The following is a 26,836-nucleotide window of genomic DNA, read 5'->3' as shown; positions in this document are numbered from 1 at the left end:
AAAACTCAGCAGGTCTGGCAGCATCTGTGGAGAGACAGAGTTAACATTTTTAAAATTTCGAGTGCGGTTTGGTTCCCCTTCAGAATAGCCAAAGAAAGCAGCCAAATTTGAGACCGGAAGAAACAGAGACTGAGGAAACAAATACAAGTTCGTGGAAAGACTTGGAAAGTTGTTAGATCCATAAAAGGCGAAGTGGGCATTCATGGAGAAAAATCTTAATAAAGCTAATGATAGAAGAGTTAATGGTGACCCAGAGGAAACTGGGTTCCTCGAAGAAACAATGACCTCGCGTGCACGAGAGTAAAGCAGATGGAGGGTAAAGGAATGGAGTGCGGAAGCAGATGGAAAGGGAATCGAACAGAGTGCTCAACCCATTCTGATCTACATGCATATCCTGGTTGCTGTATGCTTGCTAGCACAAGCACTTAATCAAATTTGACAGCACCTACCAGACTAACGTGGCTCCAGTAAAAACATGACAAATTTTGTAAAACATCGTGCACTACATTTTAAGTGCCCAATGGCTCAATCTTAGAAGGGCACCATCTTCAGAGGGAAAGGGAATTCAAAAACCTTTGAGAAGCATATTAGTACTAAGAGAAAGGGTGTAATCATTTAGGAACCATAAGGGGATTATGGAGGCAGATGGCACGACTGAGGTACTAAATGAGTACTTTGCATCTATTTTTACCAAGGATGAAGATGTTACTAAAAACATAGTGAAAGAGGAAATAGGTAAGATGTCTGCAGGGGCTAAAAAGTGATACGGTGGAGGTTTTAGAAAAGCTGAAAGTACTTAAAATTGATAAGTCAGCAGGACTGGACGGGATATCCAAGGATGATGCCAGAAATAAGAATGAAAATCACTGAGGTACTGGCCTAAATCTTATAGTTTTTATATATTTGGGCATGATGCCAGAGGACTAGAGAATTGCAAATGTTGTGCCCTTGTTTGAAACAAGATTCAGAGATCAGCCCGGCAGTGGGAAAGCTTTTGCAAATAATAAACTGGGACAAAAACAGTCTCACGGACAAGTGCGGATCAATTAAGGAAAGTTAGCGTGGATTTGTTAAAGGTAAATTGTGTTCCCTGACTTGATTGAAGGTAACAGAAAGGGTAGATCAGGGTAATGGGATTGATGTGCTTCCAATGGGCATTTGATAAAATGCCACATGATAGACATGTCAGCAAAGTGGTAGCCCTTGGCACAAAAGGGGCAGTGACAGCATGGATACAAAGTTGGCTGAGTGATAGGAAGCGGAGTAGTGGTGAATGGCTGTTTTTTTGTACTGGAGGAAGGTATGCAGTGGGGTTCCCCATAGGTTGATGTGAGGACCATTGCTTTTCATGATGCATATTAATGACCTGGTACTTGGGTACGCAGGGCACAATTTCAGCATTTGCAGAATATGTAAAAATTGGGAATATTGTGAGCTGTTCCTTAGACTCACGTGAACTTTAAAGATCCTATGGCTTGCCCTCGCTCTGGGGCTGGCGCGGAGCCTTGCCCTCGCTCTGGGGCTGGCACGGAGCCTTGCCCTCGCTCTGGGGCTGGCGCGGAGCCTTGCCCTCGCTCTGGGGCTGGCGCGGAGCCTTGCCCTCACTCTGGGGCTGGCGCGGAGCCTTGCCCTCGCTCTGGGGCTGGCGCTGAGCCTTGCCCTCGCTCTGGGGCTGGCGCGGAGCCTTGCCCTCGCTCTGGGGCTGGCGTGGAGGCATCATGCTTTCTGCATGTTATTCTGAGTGGGTATTTGAATGTGGCACACTGTAAAGTTGGTTGATTGTTGTTGGTCTGCTCCATCTTTCCCAGATCTGGAACCACCCAGATGTACTTTATGAGGCTCTACAGAAGGAGAACCTGGCCAATGACCCAGATTTAGATCTTGAGGTAAATGACCTTAATGCGAGCACACCGAATGCACGCGCTCTGCCCATTGGGGGCAAACGCAAAACTGAATGTGCCACTGCCACCATTGATTCCACAAACAGCAAGTTCACCCAGAATGTTGGATTCAACCATTTCCAGGACAAAGCCAACCAGGTCATAACGTACGAGTGGGTAAGTGACAAACCACCACCTTTCTCTCATCTATAGTTAGACTTTTTGAGACCTGGGACTGGATCATGGCAGACCGAGGAAGTCTGACACCTTTTATCACTAATAAATACTGTTCCTTGAGCAACCCATGCGAGGGAGATGATGGTTTCCACTGCAGCACCCCACTCCACTGTCCCGCCCCGTCCCCAAAACCATATTATCTTGTTCCTCTTGTCCAGCATTCATCTCTGTTGCAAGGAGCTGCTCTCGTACTTTTGCCACTTCCATTCTATAGCTGGCTTATGAGAACTCCTTGGGGCTGCCTTGATCTTCTCCACCTCCCTTTTCTGAACAAGACAAAGTGTCTTGAACCTTAGTGGAGAATTGGTTGTGAATTGCCATTCTGTTACTTGGGTACTATGTCATGTTACTTTACTGCCCTCTCATCCCTTTTAACAGCACTTGGCTTCCCACTGTGGGCTCTATTCTAATAATGGGCTCAGCTAACTGCCTATTCATTTTGCTCACTGTTGTCTCCCTTGTGTAAAATACTACATGATCTTTTAGAACCTAATACACATGAATTAAGTGGACTGTTCTCTCTGTATCTCTCCTCAGGCTAAAGATGTGTTGGCAAGCTACCAACCTGGCTTGCTAGAGAACTCTGCAAAAATGGTCCTGCTATTTGAGTTGATTGAGGAGAGCCTGAAGCTTGGAGACAAGATCCTTGTGTTTAGGTAAGAGAGTGCTATGGAGAATGATGCACGAGATGGTAAGGGTCAGATAGAAACTGCTGCTGAGCACATCAGTTTTTATTTAGCTTTGTCCCGAAGGCGCTGACTCATGCTGGGATGTGGTTCAGCAGGAATCCATTGGAGGCTGTTTAGACAGCGGGTGAAGCGTCACTGCTATGCTGTCCTAGCTTCATCTTATAGCTACACACACACAGTTGCCAGCAATCTGCCATTGTGTGGTCTTCAGGAGCTTTGATTAGCATTTTGGCACTCTTCCCCGCCTAGGACTGCTTAACCCAACTATTGTGCTCCTCCCTCCACTCACATTGACATCTGATCATTCAACAAAGGTGGAGATGAAACATGAGACCTTGCTGTCCTGTGTAACTCTGCAATGTTAGGTGTTTCATTGAACCCTTAGGGATACTAACTTCCTCTGTACTCTGGCTAATTGAGGATGCAACAGAGACCTACCCTCCAAGCTATTCAAATGTTTCTCTTTGGATTGGGGATGCAAGAGGGTGAGGGGGGTACCATAGGTGTTGGTTTACACAGCATTGCATCTAGCTGGTGATGCTGTTGGGACCTTTCAGTTGTGGCTTAGGCTGGGGCATCTAAGGTAAGTTGGTATAGACTAGGGCATTGGTACCCCATGTGAATTTACTGGTGCCAGTAACTTGGTAATGTAATGCACTGTGGGCAAAGATTGATCCCTGTCCACCCAATGGGTATATGTCTCTCCCATTACAACACTGTGTCTCACACCAATGAGGTTGCAGGATGTGCCCTCAAGTAACTGATGCCACTGGATTGGCAGTAAGGCATCACAGTTGGCTTTGGCACATTTGGGTGAAGGAGGGGAAAAGCCTGGGTTCTTGCCCCAATAACTATTAAGTAATTCCTGCTTTAAAAAAAACAGGTATGTAGATGGAGAGTGGGAACAAGATCGCTCTCGAAGCAGATCTAGACACTTTACTAACTCTGATCTGAGTCACTTCCCTTTACAGCTTCCTTTAAATATCTCGGAATGACTAGCTTATTTTTTGTACCTGAGCCCTGGAACCAAAAGCAGCCTAAAAGCTTAATCCTTTGATAATTCTCTCTTTTTGAATGAGCCTAATTTATTTTCTGCATTTGTTTTACTTATCTTCATTTAAGCTTGCAGAAAGGTTCAACTCTGAGACTAAAACAAGCAACTTTCAGTGTTCCCAACGATATAATTACAACAAAAAGTTATCGATGTTATCCTTCCAGGACTCTGTTGCCTAGGGAGAACATTTTGAACTGTGCAGAGTAGGGCGCATGTGGTGGGGGTGGCTAGAGGTCTGTGATTGTACAATGGAGTCATGATGTGGAGATGCCGGCGCTGGACTGGGGTAAGCACAGTAAGAAGTCTCACAACACCAGGTTAAAGTCCAACAGGTTTATTTGGTAGCAAATACCATAAGCTTTGGAGCGCTGCCCCTTCGTCAGATGGAGTGAAAATCTGTTCTCCAACAGTGCACAGAGACACAACATCAAGTTACAGAATACTAATTAGAATGCAAATCTCTACAGCCAGCCAGGTCTTAAAGGTACAGATAATGTGGGTGGAGGGAACATTAAACACAGGTTAAAGAGATGTGTATTGTCTCCAGACAGAACAGCTAGTAAGATTCTGCAAGATCAGGAGGCAAGCTGTGGGGGTTACTGATAATGTGATATAAATCCAACATCCCGGTTTAGGCCGTCCTCATGTGTGCGGAACTTGGCTATCAGTTTCTGCTCAGCGACTCTGCGCTGTCGTGTGTCGTGAAGGCCGCAGTGAAGCAGAAACTGATAGCCAAGTTCCGCACACATGAGGACGGCCTAAACCGGGATGTTGGATTTATGTCACATTGTCAGTAGCCCCCACAGCTTGCCTCCTGATCTTGCAGAATCTTACTAGCTGTTCTGTCTGGAGACAATACACACCTCTTTAACCTGTGTTTAATGTTCCCTCCACCCACATTATCTGTACCTTTAAGACCTGGCTGGCTGTAGAGATTTGCATTCTAATTAGTATTCTGTAACTTGATGTTGTGTCTCTGTGCACTGTTGGAGAACAGATTTTCACTCCATCTGACGAAGGGGCAGCGCTCCGAAAGCTTATGGTATTTGCTACCAAATAAACCTGTTGGACTTTAACCTGGTGTTGTGAGACTTCTTATTGTACAATGGAGTACATCACTGGGTGCACAGACCCGTGGCTGTAGAGCAGGGCAGTGCATTATTCGGTCCAGTAGACAATCGAACATGGTGACTACTGTGTTGTGGAGGGGAGGGTTCAGACTTGTCAGTATAGGACAAAGTGCTGTACTATGTAGTACACTCAATTCATTCCTCTCAATACCTGTATTACAAGAGTATCGTGTACAACATGAATAATGTATTGACTAAAGTATTGGTACCAATTTTCTAAATAAACCAAGCAAGAACACAGTGTTGATTTCTTCCTGTTCCATAGTCTTCTCCCAGCATATGATTGATTAAATATGAGTTTAACACCAGAGGCATTGTTCATTATGGTAATTGTCTTTCATTCTCCTGAGCTTTTATACTGTTTTTGTCTGGTTTTTATTTTGTCCTTTCTGCAGCCAGAGCCTTTCTACACTCTCAGTCATTGAGGAGTTTCTTGGAAAGAGACCGATGCCAACAAAAGCAGGCTCCGAGGAATCTTCACAACCCTGGATCCGGAACATTAACTATTACCGTAAGCACCCACAGGGGCCATGCAGCAGTCTTTCAGATTGAAGGAGCAAAGGTTTAAGATCACAATATTAATCTTAAAGCTGCAAAAAATAAACAACAGTGCCATCTTGTGGACAACTCATACAGCCTTTCACAAAATGTCACCTGCCTCTTCCAGCAATAACTTGTATTTTTATAGCGTCTTAATGTAATAAAACATAGCAAGGCACCTCCCAGGAGCATTACAAAACAAAATATGATGTCAAGACACAGGAAATATTCAGACAAAATACCAAAAGCTTGGTTACAAAAGGTAGATTTTAAGGAGCGTCTTAAAAGATGGAAAGCAAGGTAGAGCGGTTTAGGGTGGGGATTCCAGAGCTTTTGGCATAGATAACTAAAGCCACAGCTTTAGTGATTAAAACCAGAGTGCACAAGAAACCAGAATTAGGTTAGGGAAGAGATCTTGGAGGATTGTGGAGCTGGAGGAGATTACAGAGATATGGAGGGGTTTGAAAACAAGGATTCAAATTTTAAAATCAAGGTGTTGCTTAACAGAGTCAGTGCAAGTCTGTGAGCCAGAGGATGATAAATGAACAGGACTTGGTCCAAGTTAAGACACGGGCAGCAGAGTTTGGATTACATCAAGTTTATGGAGGGGTGAATGTGGAAATTCACCCAGGAGTGAAGTGAATTGTAAAGTTTAGAGATAACAGAGTCTGATATGAGATTTTAGTAGGTTAGCTGATACTGGAGTGAAGTCGAGCACTGTTACAGAGGTGGAAATCAGTGCTCTTAATGATGGCATGAACATGAAGCTCACCTCGGTCAATTATGACGCACAGATTACAAACAAATTGGTTTTATCTCAGACAGTTGCCAGGGTGAGAGATGGAGTTGTTAGCTAGAGAACGAAGTTTGGAACAGGAATGAAAATAATGGTTTCAGTCTCCCGAATATTTAATTGGAGGAAATTGCTGCTAATTTGTCTGATAATTTAGCAGTGTTGAAGGAGTTGAGAGAACTGGTGGTGAAGCAGAGCTAGTGTCAGTGTACATGTGAAAACTAACTCTGTGCTTTCAGGTGATAACACAGAGGCTAGCATGTAAATGAGAACTAGGAGGGGGGCAAGGATAGATCGTAGTGCGCCTCCAGAGGTAACCGAGAGCAGGAAAAGAAAGAATTGCAAGTGATAATCTGGCTGCAATTATGTCGCTAGGAACAGAAGCAAGTCCTGTTCCAGCTTTTAATTCCTCCTCTCCTCACTATGCTTCCATCGTGATAGTTGTTCTATAAAACGTTCTTTCTGATCTTGCCTGCTCAAAGCTGGCACCTATTAAGCATTCCCCGGGAATCAAAAGGTAAGTTGAGGAGTAGCGGAATCATTCATTCCTGTTGTTTGTTTCCCAGGTATACCATTTACGGAAATGGCAACATTATGGTAATGTTACTGGAGTAATGCTGTGGAGGCAAGAGTTCAAGCTGGGGGGATTTAAATTCAATTAACTAAAATCTGGAATGAAAAGCTGGATTCAGTAATGGTGACCACAAAACCATATTTGAGTGTCATATAAACTCACCTTCATTGATGACCTTCTGGAGAAGGGAATCTGCCATTCTTACCCTGTCTGGCCCATAAGTGACACAGCAATGTGATTGGCTTTTAACTGCCCTCTGAAATACCGTGACACGTGTGAAGAATTTGTGTGTGTGATTGCTGTAGTTTCGTCAGGGATTAACCTATTTAGTCAACAGGGATCGTAACAGTATTACAAGCAGTGTTTAAATGGATGTTTTATGAAATATTCTTCAATTGTTGCAGGACTGGATGGAAGCACCTCTGCGATGGATCGGGAGCGGCTGATCAACCAGTTCAATGATCCTCGAAACACTAAAGCCAGTCTCTTCCTGCTGTCTACTCGGTGAGTGTGATCTGTTAAAGATGAAAGGATCGATTTTACTTCATATTTATTTGTGCGATCGCTCCCATCCATTCAGTGATCCTAGTACAGCAGCAAGTGAGTGGGAGATGCTGCTGTACTAGGGTCACTGAAGATGTATTTAATTGGGAAGTGGTTTAATGCTTAATGTGTGGATTTGCATTGCGGAGTATCCATGCAAATGACCTGTCAGCAACTCATTGCTCAGGATTAGCAGGAAGTCAGTGCTACTAGTTTATATGTTTCTCCCTAATCCCTCACTCTGGAGCTAAATTCTGTAATCCAGGTGTCCTGAACTCTGCTTTAAATCCCACGTGCTTTCATCACCACTATCAACTCCTAACGTTGTCTGTCGGTTCATCTGCTGCTGAAACCTAAAATGTAGCTTATTCAGCTCCAGATTTGGCACACTCCTTCCTGGTCTCCCCCTGCATCATGTCGAAAATTCCATATCATCCTGCAAGAAGTCCCATTTGCTCATCACCTGTTCTTCCTGTTCTCACATCCCTCAACGCACTAAATTTAAACTCCTTGTTCCTCCATGATTGTGGGTGGCATGGTGGCACAATGGTTAGCACTGCTTCCTCAGTGCCAAGGACCCGAGTTCGATTCCCAGCTTGGGTAACTGTACAGAGTTGCATGTTCTCCCTATTTCTGTGTGGGTCTCCGATGCTCCAGTTTCCTCCCCACAGTCTGAAAGATGTGCTGGTTAGGTACATTGGCCATGCTAAATTCCCCCCTCGGTGTACCTGAATAGGTGCCAGAGTGTGGTGACTAGGGGATTTTCATTGTAACTTCATTGCAGTGTTAATCTAAGCCTACTTGTGACACTAATAAATAAACTTTTAATTCGCCCCACTCCATCTGCAATCTCCTTTTCTTCATTATATTGTTTGTATAGCTTGTCCTTTCCACAACTGTCTCCCCCCCACGACTTCATGCACTCACCTTGTTCTAATTCTTTTGCTATTCTATCTAACGTTGGTGGCATGGTGATATAGTGGTTAGCACTGCTGCTTCACAGCACCAGGAACCCGGGTTCAATTCCAACCTTGAGTGACTGTCTGTGTGGAGTTTGCATGTTCTCCCCATGCCTGCATGGGTTTCCCCCAGGTGCTCCAGTTTCCTCCCAAGGATGTCCAGGTTAGGTGGATCTGCCATGCTGAATTGCCACTTCATATCCAAAGATGTATAGGTTAGGTGGATTAGCCATGGTAAATATGCGGAGTTACAAGCATAGGGCGAAGGTGAGGGCCTGGGTAAGATGTTCTTTTGGAGAGTTGGTGCAGACTCGATGGGCTGAATGGCCTCCTCCTCCACTGTAGAAGTTCTATAGATCCATCCACATTCAAAAATATCCCAAGAGTATTTCTCTGTCAAACTTTCAGTCTTCCCTTCCTAATCTTTCCTCCTGGGTTAATGTTCATTTCCCTGTCTGTCATTTGTGAAAAACCTTGGAATGTTGCTTCATATTAAAGATGCTGTATAAATGTAGTTGCTGCTTTGCATCCTGCTTTATATCGAGGCAGACAGTGGGACTCTATTTACTGCAAATCTTGTCGTATATCACTGATTTCAATTAAAGCTGAAAGGACTTTGTGTGGTACACATCTGCAAAGTCCTTGATGCAGAACTGCAATTTCCCAAATATAGTCACATTACAGATGGTAAACTCAATTTGATTTGGTTTATTATTGTCACATTTATTGGGCTATGGTGAATAGTATTGTTTCTTGCGCACTATACAGACAATGCATACCTTTCATAGAGTGTGTAGGAGAGAAGGAAAGGAGAGGGTGCAGAATGTAGTGTGTTAGTCATAGCTAGGGTGTAGAGAAAGATTAACTTAATATAAGGTAGGGTCTAATGGCAGCAGGGAAGAAGTTATTCTTGTGTCAGTTGGTACGTGATCTCAGACTTTTGTATTTTTCTCCCGATGGAAGAAGGTGGAAGAGCGTATGTCCGGGGTGCATGGGGTCCTTGATTATGCTGGCCTGGCTGCTTTTCTGAGGCAGCGGGAAGTGTAGATGGAGTCAATGGATGGGAGGCTGGTTGCGTGATGGACCGGGCTAGATTCACAACCCTTTGTAGTTTCTTGCGGTCGTAGTCTTGGAGCAGGAACCATGCCAAGCTGTGACACCGTTGTGGAGTCAGCCAGCATGTTGATAACAACTTGGATGAATTGGCTTCTTGGGACCTGGGTTGGGAATTAGTTAAGAATTAGGAAATGGAGACTGGGCATGAAGGAAATGTTCTCTGACATAATGTGGTACTCCCTCAGGACCTCTGCTGAGGTGTCAGCTTTCCACCATGTTTATCAATGATTTGGATGAAGGTTTAGAGAATTGTGCATCCAGGTCTGCTGAGGTCTCTGAGGCACAGAATCTTGTGTTGATGAGAATGGAGGGGTTACAAAGGAACTTTGATTAAGCGAGTGTGGGGAAACATGATGCCATCCACTTTGACCCAAGGAAGACAAATTAGATTTGTGGTGCTGTGGAGAGGCAGAGGGATTTGGATGTCTTTGTGCACAAGTTGCTGAAAGTTAGTGGCAAATACAAAAAGTAATCAAAAAGGCTGTTGATATGCTGCCTTTATTTCCACAGGACTGAAATTGAAAGGGATAGAAGTTATGCTGAGTTTTATTGAAGCTTGGTCAATATTGTGGAATGTTACATTCAATTTGGGCGCCAGACCTCGGGAAGGTTACATTAATGCTGGAAGTGAGTTCAGTGGCAATTCACCAGAAAGATACCAGGGCTTATGATGGGAAATAGACCAATCTGAAAAATCGGGCACTGAGGGGCCAAATCATTGGATGATTCTTTGTCTGCTGTCCAGCATGCCAGGAGATGTACAACACCTTATTCCACCCATATCAAGTTACTGGCACAAAGTGTCTACAAAGACAGAGAAAGCACAGCAGTATACGGTGATGCTGCTACTGCAGAAGTGGTGCTAGAGTACTGGAGAATTGCAAATGTAATGTCCTTGTTCAAAAAAGGGTTTAAGGATAATCCCAACAACAACAAGCCAATCAGTTAATCTCAATAATAGGAGATCTTTTGGAAACAATCTGGGAAAAAAGTAACAGTCACTTTTTGGTGGCAGCAATAGAGGGTTGTTGAGGTTAAAGCAGTTGGTGTGATGTGCATAGACTTCCAAAAGGTGTTTGATAAATTGCCATATGAGAGGCTTACCAGCAAAGTTGAAACTCATGAAATAGAAAAGACAGTGGTCGATGCGAAGTTGCCTGAGTGACTGGGAATGAAATAGTGGTGGATGGTGTTTTTTCTTTCGAATAAAGGATGGTTTCTGGTGGGGTTCCCCAGTAATCAGCTCTAGGATTGCTGCTGAACAAGAGTTAAGCGTGCAGGGTACAATTTCAAAATTTGCAGATCTCACAAACCTGGAGGTACTTGAACTATGAGGGAGATTAGTGATTAACATTGACATGCTGGTGGAGTGGACAAGGTAGATACAGTTCAGTGCAGGGGTGTGAAGACGTGTTGCATTTTGGAGAGGAGATATAAAGTAACGATGCAAGTCTAAAGTGAGGGTTGGGGAAGAAACGGGCAGAGACACCCAGGGGTATATGTGTACAAATGATTGAAGGTGGCAGGGCAGGTTGAGAAAGTGGTTAAAAAGGCATTCAGGATACTGCACTTTTTAAATAGAGGAATGAGAGTATGAAAGCAAGGGATTTATGATGAATGAGCCTTTATAAAACATTGGATCGGCCTCAACTAGAGTAGTGTGTTCAATTCTGGGCACCACACTTTAGGGAGAATTAGCGCTTGAAGAGGACTCATGAAAATGTTTGCAGGGATGAAGGGCTTCATTAAGTGGAGAAGCTGCAGTTGATATGCTTAGAAGGTTGAGAGGAGATTTGATATACATGTACAAAATCCTGAGGGATATTGACAGAGCAGAGAGAAACTGTTCCCATTGGCAGAAGTGTCCAGAACAAGAAGACACCAATACAATGTGAAAAGCACAAAAAAAACACCAGTGACCTTTTTTTTACAGTGCGAGTGGTTAGGATTTGGAATGTAGGATTTGGAATGTACTGCCTGAGAGGGTGGAGGCAGATTCAGTCATGATTTTCAAAGCAGAATTAGACTAGTGCCTAAAGAGAGGAAATGTGCAGGGCTACATCGGGGAGGAGGATTGAGGAGTGGAAACTAGCTGTTTTGCTCTTGTTGGCAGCCAGCACAAAGAGCTTTGTTCTCTGCTTGTCACCAGTCTATGATTTTCTGATCCTCTGGGTCAGTCACCAAGGTAAAACCCCAAGCCATGGCATGTTCTGTTACACTAGATACTGTATACTATGATGTTTTTTTGTAAGCGGGGAGCACTGTGGAACTCCTCAGCTTCCCTCGTTTTACATTCTACAAGCTTTTAAAAGCTAAATTTGGCATCACGAACTTCGGCCTCCTTTCTTGTCCAAATGTTGCCGGAGATGCTCAGCTGACTGGTCATGTTTCATTCCTCCGCAGAGCTGGCTGCTTAGGAATCAACCTGGTTGGGGCCAATCGTGTGGTGGTGTTTGACGCGTCCTGGAACCCCTGTCACGATGCTCAGGCAGTGTGTCGTGTGTACCGCTACGGTCAAAAAAAGCCTTGTTACATCTACCGGCTGGTATCTGACTACACGCTGGAGAAGAAGATCTATGATCGGCAGATCTCCAAGCAGGGCATGTCTGGTAAGTGTGCTGGCTTTACAAAGCAGACGTTCGTTCTGATGAAAGTTGTTAACCTGAAATGTTATTTGTCTGTGTCTCTGTCTGTCTCTCTCTCTCTCTCTCTGCCAAAACTGCTTGATTTGCTGAGAGGTTTTGTTTTTATTGTGGCTTCCCAACATCCCACATTACTTTTGCATCATCTAATACCCATCGAATTTTAAAAGGTCAGGATCGCAACAGCACCATCTGATGGTGCTCCCATATACTGCACTATTAGGCAGAAGGACATGCGTGGGTTGCTGGTCCAGTTTTATCAGCAATCACCGAGTCCTGTCACCAACCGGAAAGGTATCAATAATGGTTGGCATGTGCACTGAGCCCAAACTTCAGTCACTGGCGCATATACCCCTGATATTCTTGCCTTTCCAGTTGGTGACATAACATCTGTGTTACAGCACAATCCCAAATCCTGCACAACACGGCTACTCATTTGATAGGTAACAGGGCTCTGACTCTGGGATATAGTGTCACATTTTCAATTATTTTTTTTCTTTAAAACACTGAACAATTGTGATAACAGCCTTTGTTGCAGGTAAAGGTTTATAAAGAATCAACAGGGGCTTCCCGAGAAAGCCCCGCCATTGTAGAACACACTCATTTGTAGAAAATAGTGAACGTTACCAAATAATGCAAGCTCGAATAAGCCCATACATTTTGATGCTTCTCAAAGTCTTTCTGATAGCATCTATAAAAATTTTTTATTTGGGGATGGCATGGTGGCACAGTAGTTAGCACTGTTGCCTCAGCGCTAGGGACCCAGCTTCGATTCCTGGATCAAACTGTACAGTGGAGTACAAGTTGCCAAGGAAAGTTGAGACTGTGGAGCTTGGGTGGATAACCAATTTTGTATACAATTTTGTCAAGCACTGCTCTTATGGTGTTGCATGCCTTAGTAAGACTTATGAAAAGTAGGTAAAGGGATTAGTCCATATTGGGGATATAGCCATAACAATGGCTGACAAATGAGCACACCTATCCTAACATGGTTGTTTTGATTTATTCCTGGTTTGTTTCAATTTGCATCCCAGATCTTAATTTAAATTGTCTGCCTAGTTGTAAATGATAAGATGTGTTACAAGACATCCCAGTTACACTTAAAAACCTCCCTCAGTTTCTGCAATTAATGCTGCCTTTGTGTATGTGCATGATTCTCTGAGCATTATAAAAAGAGAAAATCCTAGGAAAATTCAGCAGGTCTGACACCATGAGAGACAGATTTAACATTTCAAATCCGTATGACTCTTTTTCAGAGCTAGAGGGGGAGAAATGTGATGGATTTTATACTTTATAAGAGGAGCATATGGAGCAAAGTGGGAGATCAGAAATAGGTGGGAGCTGGGAGAGATTGGACTCGAATGTTTTGGGCAGGAGACAAAGGAAGTGTTAATGGTAGTGTTGAGGACTAAAGGTACTGATAGTGGCATAAAGATAAGATTGTGACACAAATAAACATAGCCATTCAGAATTCTGATTGGTTCCATTGCATCAAATTTCTCCTGTTTTTTTTTTGGAGAATATTGCGCTCTCATATGAGGGGTTTTAGTGTAAGAAAATGGAGCATTTTCCTTTAACATGCGCAGTGTCAGCATCGAGCACTTAGTCCGCTGCAGGGTAGGTAGGTGTAAAGTAAAACTCCTGCCATCACAAGGAAGTTCTTGACTTGAACCAGTGTGACTCTTAGCCAGGTTCAAACTTCTGACAGAGATTCTCGATTTGCATTGTTGATTTAATGAAGAACAGGCAGCTGATTGAAAGAACATTGAATTCTAAATAATTCTGCACTGCTTTTCTTTCAGTACAGAGGCTAAAGGATGTGTCCACACACTGACCTGTCATCACCCTGTTAGTTTTAAGAGAACTGATGGTCATTTAACGGCGGCACTATGGCACAGTGGTTAAACACTGCTGCCTCTCAGCTCCAGAGATCCGGGTTCGATTCTGGCCTTGGGTGACTGTCTGTGTGGAGTTTGCACATTCTCCCCATGTCTGTGTGGGTTTCTTCCGGGTGCTCTGGTTTCCTCCCACACTCCAAAGATGTGCGGGGTAGGTGGATTGGCCGTCCTAAATTGAACCTTAGTGTCAGGGGGCTCAGCAGGGTAAAAAAGTGGGGTTGAGGGGATAAGGCCTGGGTGGGATTGTTGTCAGTGCAGGCTCAATGCGCCGATTGGCTTCTTTCTGCACTGTAGTGATTCTAATTTAGCTGCCAAGATCACAAAGATAATGTCAAGGCTGAGAGAGAATTTAGCTCCATCTTTTGGATTGTGTGTTCCCTTTCATAGTTTATGGAATGTTTGCCATTCCTTTGTACAGAGGGAGTCCTGTACTGTCTGAGGTACAGATGAAACAAGGTGAGGCTCCTTTTTCCTTCGCTGGTAGATGTAAAAAATCCAATGGTACTATTTTGCAATCAACTTGGGAGTTCGCCTGGTGTCCTGGCCAATATTTATCCCTTAATGTACATTGCTAAAAGTGATCATCTTGTCATTTATTCCATTCTGCTTGTGGAAGCTTGCTGTGCACAAATTGCCTGCCATGCTTTCTAAGTTAGAGAAGCCACTTCATTTCAAACTACTTAGTTAGCCATAACTTCTTAGGTTGTGAATGCAAACCTTCCTTTTCTCTTTCCTCTAGCTGGGCTCAATGTGCGACTGTTGAATTATTGGGACAGATAGTTATGTCCCAAGTCCACAGAGCTTGTTGCTGTCTCCAGCCAAGGTGCTGGTCTAGAGTTACTCCAATAATGGGAGGGGAATATATCAACTCCAAGAAATAAGTTAACTGAGCCACTAGCAATTGCTTGTTCATATCCCACAGACCGAGTTATTGATGATCTAAACCCAGTGCTGAATTTCACCCGGAAAGAAGTCGAATCGCTCCTGCATTTTGTGGAAGAAGAACCCATTTCATCAGATACCAACCTAGAGCCAGAGCAAATATGTGATGAAGTGATTGTCAGAGCATGCGCCAAACATAAACAACTTGTCACTAAGGTATGACTTAATGTGTTCAGTATACAAGTCTCAGGACCTGATAGGAGTGCAGGTTCCTGGTCTTTTTCCATGTTATTGAATGACTGTCTGGTTGAATGCACAGTGAGACTGAGCTAGGCAGCCGAAAGGGCTCAGTTTCAGGCCTGAAGCTGATTTAGCTGATTTTATATAGGATACACAGTGCAGAAACAGGTCATTTGGCCCAAACAGCCCTTGCTGGTGTTTATGCTTCACTTGAGCCACCTCCCATTTTTCCTCAACTAAATCTACCATCATAACCCTCTGTTCACTTTTCCCTCAAATCTGTCTGGTTTTCTCTCAAATGCATCAGTACTATTTGCTTCAACCATTCTGTGGTAGCAAGGTCCACGTTCTCGCCACACTCTAGATAGAGATTTCTTTTGAATTCCCTATTGATGGCCTCTAGTTATGTTCTTTCCCACAAGAGGAAACATCTTTTGTCCACTCTATCAAAACCTTAAATTTGGTCTCTGCATCAAGCCAGGGAAATGCCAAAGAGCCAGGATTCTTGCCCTTAACTACTGCTTGTTAAAGATTTACACAGGGTTGTAGAAATCTGGAACACCTTTCCCCTGCCTCCTAAAAAAAGCTGTGTCTGGGGAAACTTTTAAAACCAAGATCAGTCGATTTTTGTTGGCTCGGGATTTCAAGTGATACAGAAAAAGGCAGGTACAGATCAACAGTGATCCAACAGAATAATGGAAAAGCCTCAAGGGCTGAATGGCCGCCTGCTTTGTGCCCATGTTTCTATGTTCAAATGGACATAGACTGGCCTCAGTTTCAAGTTTTAAAGCTGGGCCCTTTGTCTGAGATTCAGTACCACAACTGACCTACTTGGCCATCCAGGAGTTTTTCTACATTCTTTATCATTAGGTTTCTTTTCTTTGAGAAATTAACTGGCTTCTCTTTCTGCAGCAACCTTTCCAGCATGAGTCACTGCTGATGGACCGCAAAGAGTACAAGCTGACCAAGGCGGAGAAAAAAGCAGCAAAGAAGAGTTACGAGGATGAGAAACGAGCATCAGTCCCTTACACCCGGCCATCATATGCCCAGTATTACCCAGCCAGTGACCAGAGCCTTACCAACATCCCCATCTTTAGCCAGCGGCATTGGTATGTAAATGAGAGCGTGCACATGCAGTATAGTATCTGATCACCACAGATCCCACACTGAGTTAATGCTGGTCATAGAAACTCTTCTACTCAGATGTGTGTGTGGGTTGGATCATGTTACCTGAAACTTAATTGTACACCATCATCGTGAAAGAAAAATGTTGTTGGGTCAACCTTTCTTCAATGCTTGCTGTATCATCTCAGAATTGAGATGGCACATGAGTTCAAGAGGGGATCATTCTGTTCCTCTGTGGAACCTATGTTATTGGGACATTGGCTCTCAGCTGCCATACTTCTTGAAGCTTTTCTGAGGAAGAGAAAACAATTTTGTTGCTTGTGTAGCAAACTGTTGGACCTTTGAAGATTTTTTGCTGCAGGTATTTTATGTTCAATTCTTTCCTGCAGGAGGGGACCAATCAAAGGACTGGATGAGAAGCCAGTGGCAAGTGTTCGTCCTTTACAGTCCACGCCTATTCCAATGATGCCTCGGCAGGTTCCAGGTGGAATGGCAATGCCTGGTTCGGGATTTGGTCCAGTGTTCCCTGTTGGTCACCTCCAGCGAGCTGGTGTCGTGGTACAGAAAATCGTCACTACCACAGGTAGGCACTTGGCTTTCCAAGGACACAAAGCAGCCCATTCTTCCATTACCATGATTCCAATAATAGGCAGGTGGAGAAGAGTTCTTAGCAATACAAGAGTAAGTGTGGAGGAATTCTTCCTGGACAGTAACCCCCAGTTGTAGGTGTGGGGGAGGTGAATGTCACACTGTCTGAAGGGGAAGGCACAGACTCTTCTGACAAAACTCTCCATTCATTCCCCACGAGTTGTCAGAAGCAGTATCTCATCTCTGAAGAGGGAAAACATATATTGCCATCCCGCCCCACAATTCCTTTCATTAAAGGTAACATTATATTCACTGTTCTAGGGGTACTGTTCTCCTCCCCACCCCTACCAAACCCAAATGAAAGATTTCCCAACTGCACAAGACTTTCCTTTTCCAACTTGGCCTGAAAGCAGTAACTTTGCATTGTCTCATGAGGCAAGCATTGAGCCTGATATTTTGCTGTGGGGAAGGGGACAGCGTGCAGTTGAGAAAGCAAAGGGAAGATGAATGACCGCCATAACTGGGTTCCCAATGGAAGTTACCATAAAATAACTTAAATTATGAAAATACACCTTCATGGCTTCTCATTTCCTCAAGTTTTTGTAGTATACTGCATTTTCCATTCCATTCTAAGCAGTGATTCCCATGTTAGTAGTTTCTGGTGTTTATAGATTGTATGTGGTTGGTAGAAGTATTTTATTGAACCATTCTTCCTGCTATTTCCCTTTACAGATATCGTTATTCCTGGAACCAATACATCAACTGATGTCCAAGCAAGGATCAATGCTGGGGAAAGCATCCATGTTATCAGGGGAACAAAAGGTAGCTTATAATAGCTGACATTTCATGAGAAAATAATTAATTGGTGAAACACCCTGACCCGTTTCTTACCTTCCCTCATCAGTGAAGCGTTTAAGGTACAAAGTTGTAAACTCGTAGATTAGAGTGCCATCCCAACCCAGCAACTACAAATGTAGTGAATCTCCAATTTTCTTTCCCGCCCTCTGTTCCTCCCATTTGCAGCCAGTGTTTGGAGCTAGCTGTTATGGAAGAATAGAAGTAATCCCCAGTTTAAAAAGGTAGAATCTTAACCTTGCACAATCATTTGGGTCTAGACTAAATATCATGAGATCGCCTTGGGGGAGTCCTCCCATCTTAATTGAACTGTGAAACCAAAAGGCACCAAATCCAGAGGGTGCCTGTTCATTGAGAGATGCCATTTCTTTTAATAGAACGTAGCTTTAAATTATATGCTATATTTTAATGTAATCTTACTAACTTCCTGCTGAGGCCATACTCGACCGTACATGAGGGCACTTGGGGACATTGCAGCACTATATTCTGCAAATTGATGTGTTGTAAATCTACACTTACCATCCCTGTATGGTGAACTCATGGCTTCCATTGTGTTGAAGCAGTTGCCAATTGGAAGAACAACTGTGCTGCAGAGCCAGTAGTTCTGTTTTCATTGGGCTTTTTGGAAACTGGGTAACCCTCCTGCCTGTGACATTTCATTGCTATCCTTTGAAGACCAAGAGGAGAGATAACAGCAGATAATTCTACTTGGTCATTTTGTATTATAGTTTCCATTGGAACGTAAGGAAACTTGGTAGCAGTTCTGTGCACAGCGCGATCCCACAAACATCAATGTGGTGACAGCCAGATTTTTTTTTTCAAAAGTGTTGATTGAAGGATAGATATTGACGAGGACACTGTTGAGAACTTCCCGGCTGCTCTTTGAGATAGTACCAAGTAATCTTTAACATCCACCGGAGAGAGTTAGAGGAGCCTCTGTTTAACCTCTACCAGTGCAGTATTATCTCAGTACTGCTCTGAAGTGTCAGACTGGATTTTAATCATTTGTATCTGAGGCAGGAGTGCTCATACTGAGCCACAGCTGTATGTAGAAAAAGAGACCCAGAGGTACATGGTCCAGGAGTGAATGGAGGGGCAGCTTCCATATGATGATTCACACAAATGTTTGGATTTGGCTCTGCTTGGTGCAAGGTATTAAATGCCCCATTTCACCAAGGCAAAGAATTGCAGGGACTTGAATAAAACAATTGTGTACTTGAAACTGATTTATTACATTTTGTTTGCTTATCAAAGTGCCATGTGCTTTTCTCTTAGGGATGTACATTCGCACATGTGATGGAAGGATCTTTGCCGTACGCATGGGCAATAAACCCAAAGCGACCGAGGGAAACCATGCAGCTGCATCGGGTGAGATCTTTTGATTCCATCTTTCCTTAGTTGACTGTTTGCTGACTTCCTAAGCAAAGAAATGAACGGAACACCTTTACTAATGATCTGCTAGGCAACACATAGGTAAAAACCCCCACAACATCCATGTGGAAGGACCTGATTGCAGTATGTTGCTATGTTGGGACAGGCCTTTCCCAATAAATGGGACTAGTATCAGGGAAGGAAGCAGTCCTGTTAAAGAATGACAGACTGAGGATAGAGCAGTTACCCACCTGACCAGGGGTGATGGTGCATTGCACCTTGAGTTGCGTGAAGAATGGGAAAATGTTATCATATGGGTGCTAAGGAGAGAAATGTGAATCATTTCTCCTGAGTGGTGGGTCTTGATCAATGCAACTTAGTTTGTAATTGAACCACTCAAGAGAAATCTGTCTGACTGGTTCAGACTGAAAAGTCTGCTTTTAACATAGTCACCCGGATAATCCATCATTTTGTTGACAAACCTGAGCCAAAGCCCTGGACACTACCAAGATTAGAAAGAATAAACCAGCTTAATCCCAGCGTAAGTGATAGGTAACCCCTCAATCTTTGATTTTAAAAGTCTGAGGAAAGGAAGAACGGGAAGTGAAGAGTTCCACAGCTTTCTTGGGAAAGAGGGAATTAGGGATTTAAATTCAATACAATGATAAGGATCAGGACCAAGAGTTCAGAGCAGCACTTGTCATTAAGTAGACAGGTTGAAATTATATTACAGCTTTAGAATGAATCACGTGTGGAATCCCCTCATACAGAAGAAGCCAACATACTTCAGCACAGGCTGGAGATGACGAAAGGAATGCTTGAAAATCCAGGTTTTGAAATTGGGAGAGGGAGCTCCAGCAAGTAAAAGATATAAAACAAAAGTAATTTTCTACACTATCTTACACCATCGCAGGATATTCTACAGTGCTTCACAGTCAACAAAGTAATTTTAAGATGTACTCTCTGCTGTAATGTTGGAAACATTACTGACATTAGGGGGGATGGTGGTTTAATGATGTCACTAGACTAGTCACCCAGAGACCTAGGCTAATGTTCTGAGGGACATTGTTTCAATCCCACCATGGCAGCTGGTGGAATTTAAATTCAACTCATAAATATGGAATATAAAGCTTGACTTTGTAATGGTGACAATGAAACTATCATCGATTGTCATAAAAAACCATCTGGTTCACTAATGCCGTTTAGGGAACAAAGTCTGCTGCCCTTACCTGGTCTGGCCTACGTGTCTCCAGACCCGTAGCAATGTGGTTCACTCTTAACTACCCTCTGAAATGGCCCAGCAAGTCACTCGGGTTCAACATAGAAACATAGAAGATAGGAGCAGGAGGAGGCCATTTGGCTTTACGAGCCTGCTCTGCCATTCATTATGATCGTGGCTGATCATCCAACTCAATAACCTAATCCTGCTTTTTCCCCATAACCTTTGATCCCATTCGCCCCAAGTGCTATATCTCTTGAATACATTCAAGGGCAATTCAGAACAAATGCTGATCTTGCCAGCAATGACCAGTTCCATGAAAGAGTACAGGGTAAAAAAAAAAACAATTTTTGGACAGTAAGGTCCCACAGTCAGCAGTGGGATTAATGATAAAATGTACTGGTTGACAAAAAGGTATTGGCCAGGATATCAGATAAGTCGAAGGTAACTGGGAGATGGAGTCCCATGATGGGAAGATCGATATAGAACATAGAACAGTACAGCACAGAACAGGCCCTTCGGCCCACGATGTTGTGCCGACCTTCATCTGAAACCAAGATCAAGCTATCCCACTCCCTACCATCCTGGTGTGCTCCATGTGCCTATCCAATAACCGCTTAAATGTTCCTAAAGTGTCTGACTCCACTATCACTGCAGGCAGTCCATTCAACACCCCAACCACTCTCTGCGTGAAGAACCTACCTCTGATATCCTTCCTATATCTCCCACCATGAACCCTATAGTTATGCCCCCTTGTAATAGCTCCATCCACCCGAGGAAATAGTCTTTGAACGTTCACTCGATCTATCCCCTTCATCATTTTATAAACCTCTATTAAGTCTCCCCTCAATCTCCTTCGCTCCAGAGAGAACAGCCCCAGCTCCCTCAACCTTTCCTCATAAGACCGACACTCCAAACCAGGCAGCATCCTGGTAAATCTCCTCTGCACTCTCTCCAGCGCTTCCACATCCTTCTTATAGTGAGGTGACCAGAACTGCACGCAATATTCCAAATGCGGTCTCACCAAGGTCCTGTACAGTTGCAGCATAACCCCACGGCTCTTAAACTCCAACCCCCTGTTAATAAAAGCTAACACACTATATGCCTTCTTCACAGCTCTATCCACTTGAGTGGCAACCTTTAGAGATCTGTGGATATGGTCCCCAAGATCTCTCTGTTCCTCCACAGTCTTCAGAACCCTACCTTTGACCCTGTAATCCACATTTAAATTAGTCCGACCAAAATGAATCACCTCACATTTATCAGGGTTAAACTCCATTTGCCATTTTTCAGCCCAGCTTTGCATCCTATCTATGTCTCTTTGCAGCCTACAACAGCCCTCCACCTCATCCACTACTCCACCAATCTTGGTGTCATCAGCAAATTTACTGATCCACCCTTCAGCCCCCTCCTCTAAGTCATTAATAAAAATCACAAAGAGCAGAGGACCAAGCACCGATCCCTGCGGCACTCCGCTAGCAACCTGCCTCCAGTCCGAAAATTTTCCATCCACCACCACCCTCTGTCTTCGATCAGATAGCCAGTTACCTATCCAATCGGCCAACTTTCCCTCTATCCCACACCTCCTTACTTTCATCATAAGCCGACCATGGGGGACCTTATCAAACGCCTTACTAAAATCCGTGTATATGACATCAACCGCCCTACCTTCATCAACACACCTAGTTACCTCCTCAAAAAATTCTATCAAATTTGTGAGGCACGATTTGCCCTTCACGAATCCGTGCTGACTATCCCGGATTAATCCGCATCTTTCTAAATGGTCGTAAATCCCATCCCTAAGGACCTTTTCCATCAATTTACCAACCACCGAAGTCCGACTAACCGGTCTATAATTACCAGGGTAATTTCTATTCCCTTTCTTAAACAGAGGAACAACATTTGCCACTCTCCAGTCCTCTGGCACCATCCCCGTGGACAGCGAGGACCCAAAGATCAAAGCCAAAGGCTCTGCAATCTCATCCCTCGCCTCCCAAAGAATCCTAGGATACATTTCATCAGGCCCAGGGGACTTATCGACCTTCAGTTTATTCAAAACTGCCAATACATCCTCCCTCCGAACATCTATTTCCTCCAGCCTATTAGCCTGTAACACCTTCTCTTCCTGAAAAACATGGCCCCTCTCCTTGGTGAACACTGAAGAAAAGTATTCATTCATCACCTCGCCTATCTCTACTGATTCCATACACAAGTTCCCACCACTGTCCTTGACCGGCCCTAACCTCACCCTGGTCATTCTTTTATTCCTCACATAAGAGTAAAAAGCCTTGGGGTTTTCCTTGATCCGACCCGCCAAGGACTTCTCATGTCCCCTCCTAGCTCTCCTCAGCCCCTTTTTCAGCTCATTCCTTGCTAACTTGTAACCCTCAATCGAGCCATCTGAACCTTGTTTCCTCATCCCTACATAAGCTTCCCTCTTCCTTTTCACAAGACATTCCACCTCTTTTGTGAACCACGGTTCCCTCACTCGGCCATTTCCTCCCTGCCTGACAGGGACATACCTATCAAGGACACCCAGTATTTGTTCCTTGAAAAAGTTCCACTTTTCATCAGTGCCTTTCCCTGCCAGTTTCTGTTCCCATCTTATGCCCCCTAATTCTTGCCTAATCGCATCATAATTACCTCTCCCCCAATTGTAAGCCTTGCCCTGCCGTCCGGCCCTATCCCTTTCCATTGCAATAACAAAAGACACAGAATTGTGGTCACTATCTCCAAAGTTCTCTCCCACAACCAAATCTAACACTTGGCCCGGTTCATTTCCCAGTACCAAATCCAATGTGGCCTCACCCCTTGTCGGCCTATCCACATATTGTGTCAGGAAATCCTCCTGCACACACTGCACAAAAAGTGCCCCATCCAAACTATTTGACCTACAAAGGTTCCAATCAATATTTGGAAAGTTAAAGTCCCCCATGACAACTACCCTGTGACCCCCACACGTATCCATAATCTGCTTAGCAATTTCTTCCTCCACATCTCTATTACTATTTGGGGGCCTATAGTAAACTCCTAACAACGTGACCGCTCCTTTCCTGTTTCTAACTGCAGCCCATATTACCTCAGTGTGCATATCCCCCTCAAAGTGCTTTTCCGCAGCCGTTAAACTATCCTTGATTAACAATGCTACTCCTCCACCTCTTTTACCAGCTTCCCTACACTTACTGAAACATCTATACCCCGGAACGTCCAACAACCATTCCTGTCCTTGTTCTACCCACGTCTCCGTAATGGCCACAACATCGTAGTCCCAAGTAGCAATCCACGCCCCAAGTTCATCCACCTTGTTCCGGATGCTCCTTGCATTGAAGTAGACACACTTCAACCCACCTTCCTGTCTACCGGTACCCACCCTTGACCTTGATACCTTCCCCAATACCTCACCACCCTCAACACTGACTTCCGGACTACAACTCCTTTTCCCACTCCCCTGACAAATTAGTTTAAATCCCCCTGAAGAGCCGTAGCAAATTTCCCTCCCAGGATATTGGTGCCCCTCTGGTTCAGGTGCACCCCGTCCTGTTTGTAGAGGTCCCACCTTCCCCAGAACGTGTTCCAATTATCCACGTATCTGAAACCCTCCCTCCTGCACCATCCCTGCAACCACATGTTTAAGTGCACTCTCTCCCTGTTCCTCAACTCGCTATCACGTGGCACCGGTAGCGTACCAGAGATGACCACATGTTTTGTCTTTGCTCTCAGCTTCCAGCCCAGCTCCCGAAATTCCTGTTTTAAATCCCCGTCCCTTCTCTTACCTATGTCGTTGGTACCAATGTGTACCACGACTTGTGACTGTTTCCCCTCCCCCTTAAGAATCCGGAAAACACGGTCCGAGACGTCACGGACCCTGGCATCCGGTAGGCAACAAACCATCCTCGAGTCTCTTTTGCTGCCACAGAACCTCCTATCTATCCCTCTAACTAACGAGTCCCCAATAACTATTGCCCTCCCGCTCTCCTCCTTACCCTCCTGAGCCACAGGGACGGACTCAGTGCCGGAGATCCTCTCACTGCGGCTCACCACTGGTATGTCGTCCCCCTCAACCGTATCCAAAGCGGAATACTTATTGCTAAGGGGAACGACCACAGGGGATCCCTGCACCGACTGCTTCTTCCCAGCCCCTCTCACCGTCACCCATCTATTTTCATTCCGCGGAGTAACTGTATCCCTGAAGCTTCTGTCTATGGCCATCTCTGCATCCCTAATGATCCTAAGTTCCTCCAACTCCAGCTCCAGTTCCCTTACACGGTTTTGGAGGAGCTGCAGATGGATGCACTTCTCACAGGTATAATCAGCAGGGACACTGACGTCGTCCCTCACCTCGAACATAGTGCAAGAGGAACATTGCACTGCCTTCACACCCATCCTCTCTAGATACCTTGCCAGTACCAGGTAGAAACAGCAAAAAATGAATTAACTCACCCCCGCTCGCCCTTTCTGCCCAAGCCCTGTGAGCCAAAGCCCTACAGCTTTCACTCTGCCTCCTGCTCACTCTGCTGCCCGCTCAAAAGTGCGGCCTACTTTTAAACCCTCCAAAAACCTTCCCAGACTCCTGCTGGGCCCACTTCCTGTTTTTAAAAAAAAAACCTCCGATTTCTTTACACAAATTTAACTTTAAATAAATAAATAAATGTAGTGAACACACCAACTGCCTTCTCCTCAGCCTGGTCCTGTGGAACAATGATATTTGAGACTTAGAGGTCGGAGGAGCAGGTCGATCAAGGCTACTGAGGAATTAAGTGTTTATTTTTAATTCAGTACACTGGGAGTTGGGGAGAGGGTAGCGGCCAACTCAAAGGAGCAAAGTCGGAAGTTAGAGAGAAGGTTGAGTAATTGGAGATTGAAGGCGAGTGAACATATGGCTACAAAAACTCATCCTGGATGTTGCCTAAAGGGAGGACTGTCTGACATTATTGAAGGGCAGGGATTGACTTGATTTCCCAGTAATTTTAACTTGAGTTTGTCTTTTTTTTAACAGGTTCACAAGGAGATTCTGTTAATCATGGGAGTCACAGTTCCTCCTCCCCTGACCAGGCGCAGAAGGGCCTTTCCCCAGATGAGATTGCACGGCCCCTTTCCCCAGACAGTCCGGAGATAATAAGTGAGCTCCAGCGTTATGCTGAGGCAGCAGCTGCCAGAGAATCCAGTGACCGGCCGGGGACTGTTGCCAACACACAGGGAGACCACGGCAAACTGAGGCAGGCTCAGCCGTCCGAACAACTCCTGGGCATCAACAGCGCAGCCACGGCCCGCGCTGCTGCCTTGAATGTGCCAATGGCAAGTCGGTATGTGGACTGGACCTCTGGCGCATTTGGGATGGACGTCAGAGGTGGCAAACGGAAGGCATCCTCTCCTTCATTGGAGGACCATGCCCGGAAGCAAAGACACTCGATGCCAACTCAGAACTACTCACTCCCTGCTGGCTTTAACCTATCGTCTGTTGGCTTGAGCCCTGAGATGCCTGGACTGGCTGGTAATTGCCCAACTCTCTTAAACCCCTTGTACAGCACGGGGAGCCCCTACTACACACTGCCTGGCTTGCTGGGGGACCCGCGGCTGATGTACCCCATGACTACTGACCCGCGACTTGCTGCTAGCACCGCCGGCCCCGCCGTCCCTACCTCAGCGACCGGTACCGCGGCGCCCTTCATGCTTAATCCAACCTCGACCCTGCCCACGGGCCTACTTCCCGGCCTACATCACCCCTTCGCGCAGTCTCTGCTGAATGAGCCCCGGATGTTCGCGCCATACCCAGTGCCCCTGCTCACCAACAGCCTGCCAGCTGGCGTGGGACAAGCCAGCAGAGTCTTTGCACCGTCGTCATCATCGTCTTCTGGCTACCCAGCTCCGGAGCTCCTTAGCACTGCGGCTCCTCAGATGGAGCCGCCCACAGGATTGGACACTGCTGGCAGCTCGGATGACGACGTCATCGAGGTCACGAGCAGTAACTCGGGGTGACCGACTCATAAGGGACAGGGCTGTTATCCAAATCTTTTTAAATAAATAAACATGTCACTCACCCGAATTTTATGGCCGAAGACTACCATTGTAAATGTTGTCTTTTTTACATTTTTTTAAATTATTGGCCAAGTGTTTTTTTTCATCTTTTTTAAATAAAACTTTCCGCTGGATTTTTTTTTTTGTTTCTTGCCTGGAAGGAATTTTTTGCCTTTGTTTAAGAATTTAGCAAAGGTTTGACTTAAGTTAAGCAGGGAAGAGCAGTTGTTCCCTGTCTTTGGCGGGAGGGAGGGTGCGTGGGGTTTGTCAAGGAGCAGTGGCGTATAAAATTGTTTTAAGGGGCCGTGTCTCAATGTTTGAAAGAGCTGTGTCACATGAAGTTTGACCGACACACATTTGTATTTTTGTCTTGTGTTTTGATAAGAGCTGGTGTGCAGAACAAGCAGGACTTGATGTTTTCAATAGTGGAAGGCCAGGAGGGTGAGAGGATTGGCGTATGAGAATCAGTTCCTCAAGTTACGGGCC

At 44.8% G+C, this 26,836-nt stretch overlaps 1 protein-coding gene across 2 annotated transcripts in view; it reads left to right on the top strand.

Annotated features, from left to right (window-relative positions):
• Positions 1-26,498, top strand: part of rad54l2 (RAD54 like 2) — a 78,877-nt gene extending 52,379 nt beyond the window's left edge. For both annotated transcript variants that reach the window (XM_078209377.1, XM_078209378.1), the window contains exons 12-22: positions 1,809-2,057; positions 2,655-2,773; positions 5,386-5,501; positions 7,302-7,401; positions 11,919-12,124; positions 14,978-15,153; positions 16,090-16,286; positions 16,692-16,885; positions 17,623-17,712; positions 19,021-19,113; positions 25,332-26,498. In XM_078209377.1, coding sequence (XP_078065503.1) covers positions 1,809-2,057; positions 2,655-2,773; positions 5,386-5,501; positions 7,302-7,401; positions 11,919-12,124; positions 14,978-15,153; positions 16,090-16,286; positions 16,692-16,885; positions 17,623-17,712; positions 19,021-19,113; positions 25,332-26,311 — 2,520 coding nt within the window. In that variant the 3' untranslated portion in view covers positions 26,312-26,498. The remainder of the gene's footprint in view (positions 1-1,808; positions 2,058-2,654; positions 2,774-5,385; positions 5,502-7,301; positions 7,402-11,918; positions 12,125-14,977; positions 15,154-16,089; positions 16,287-16,691; positions 16,886-17,622; positions 17,713-19,020; positions 19,114-25,331) is intronic.
• The last annotated feature ends 338 nt before the right edge of the window (positions 26,499-26,836 follow it).

Source organism: Mustelus asterias, chromosome 3 (genome assembly GCF_964213995.1).
Source record: "Mustelus asterias chromosome 3, sMusAst1.hap1.1, whole genome shotgun sequence".
NCBI classification, from domain to species: Eukaryota; Metazoa; Chordata; class Chondrichthyes; order Carcharhiniformes; family Triakidae; genus Mustelus; species Mustelus asterias.
The sequence above is the reverse complement of the archived record's forward strand: the minus strand, read 5'-3'. Positions and strand labels throughout refer to the sequence as shown.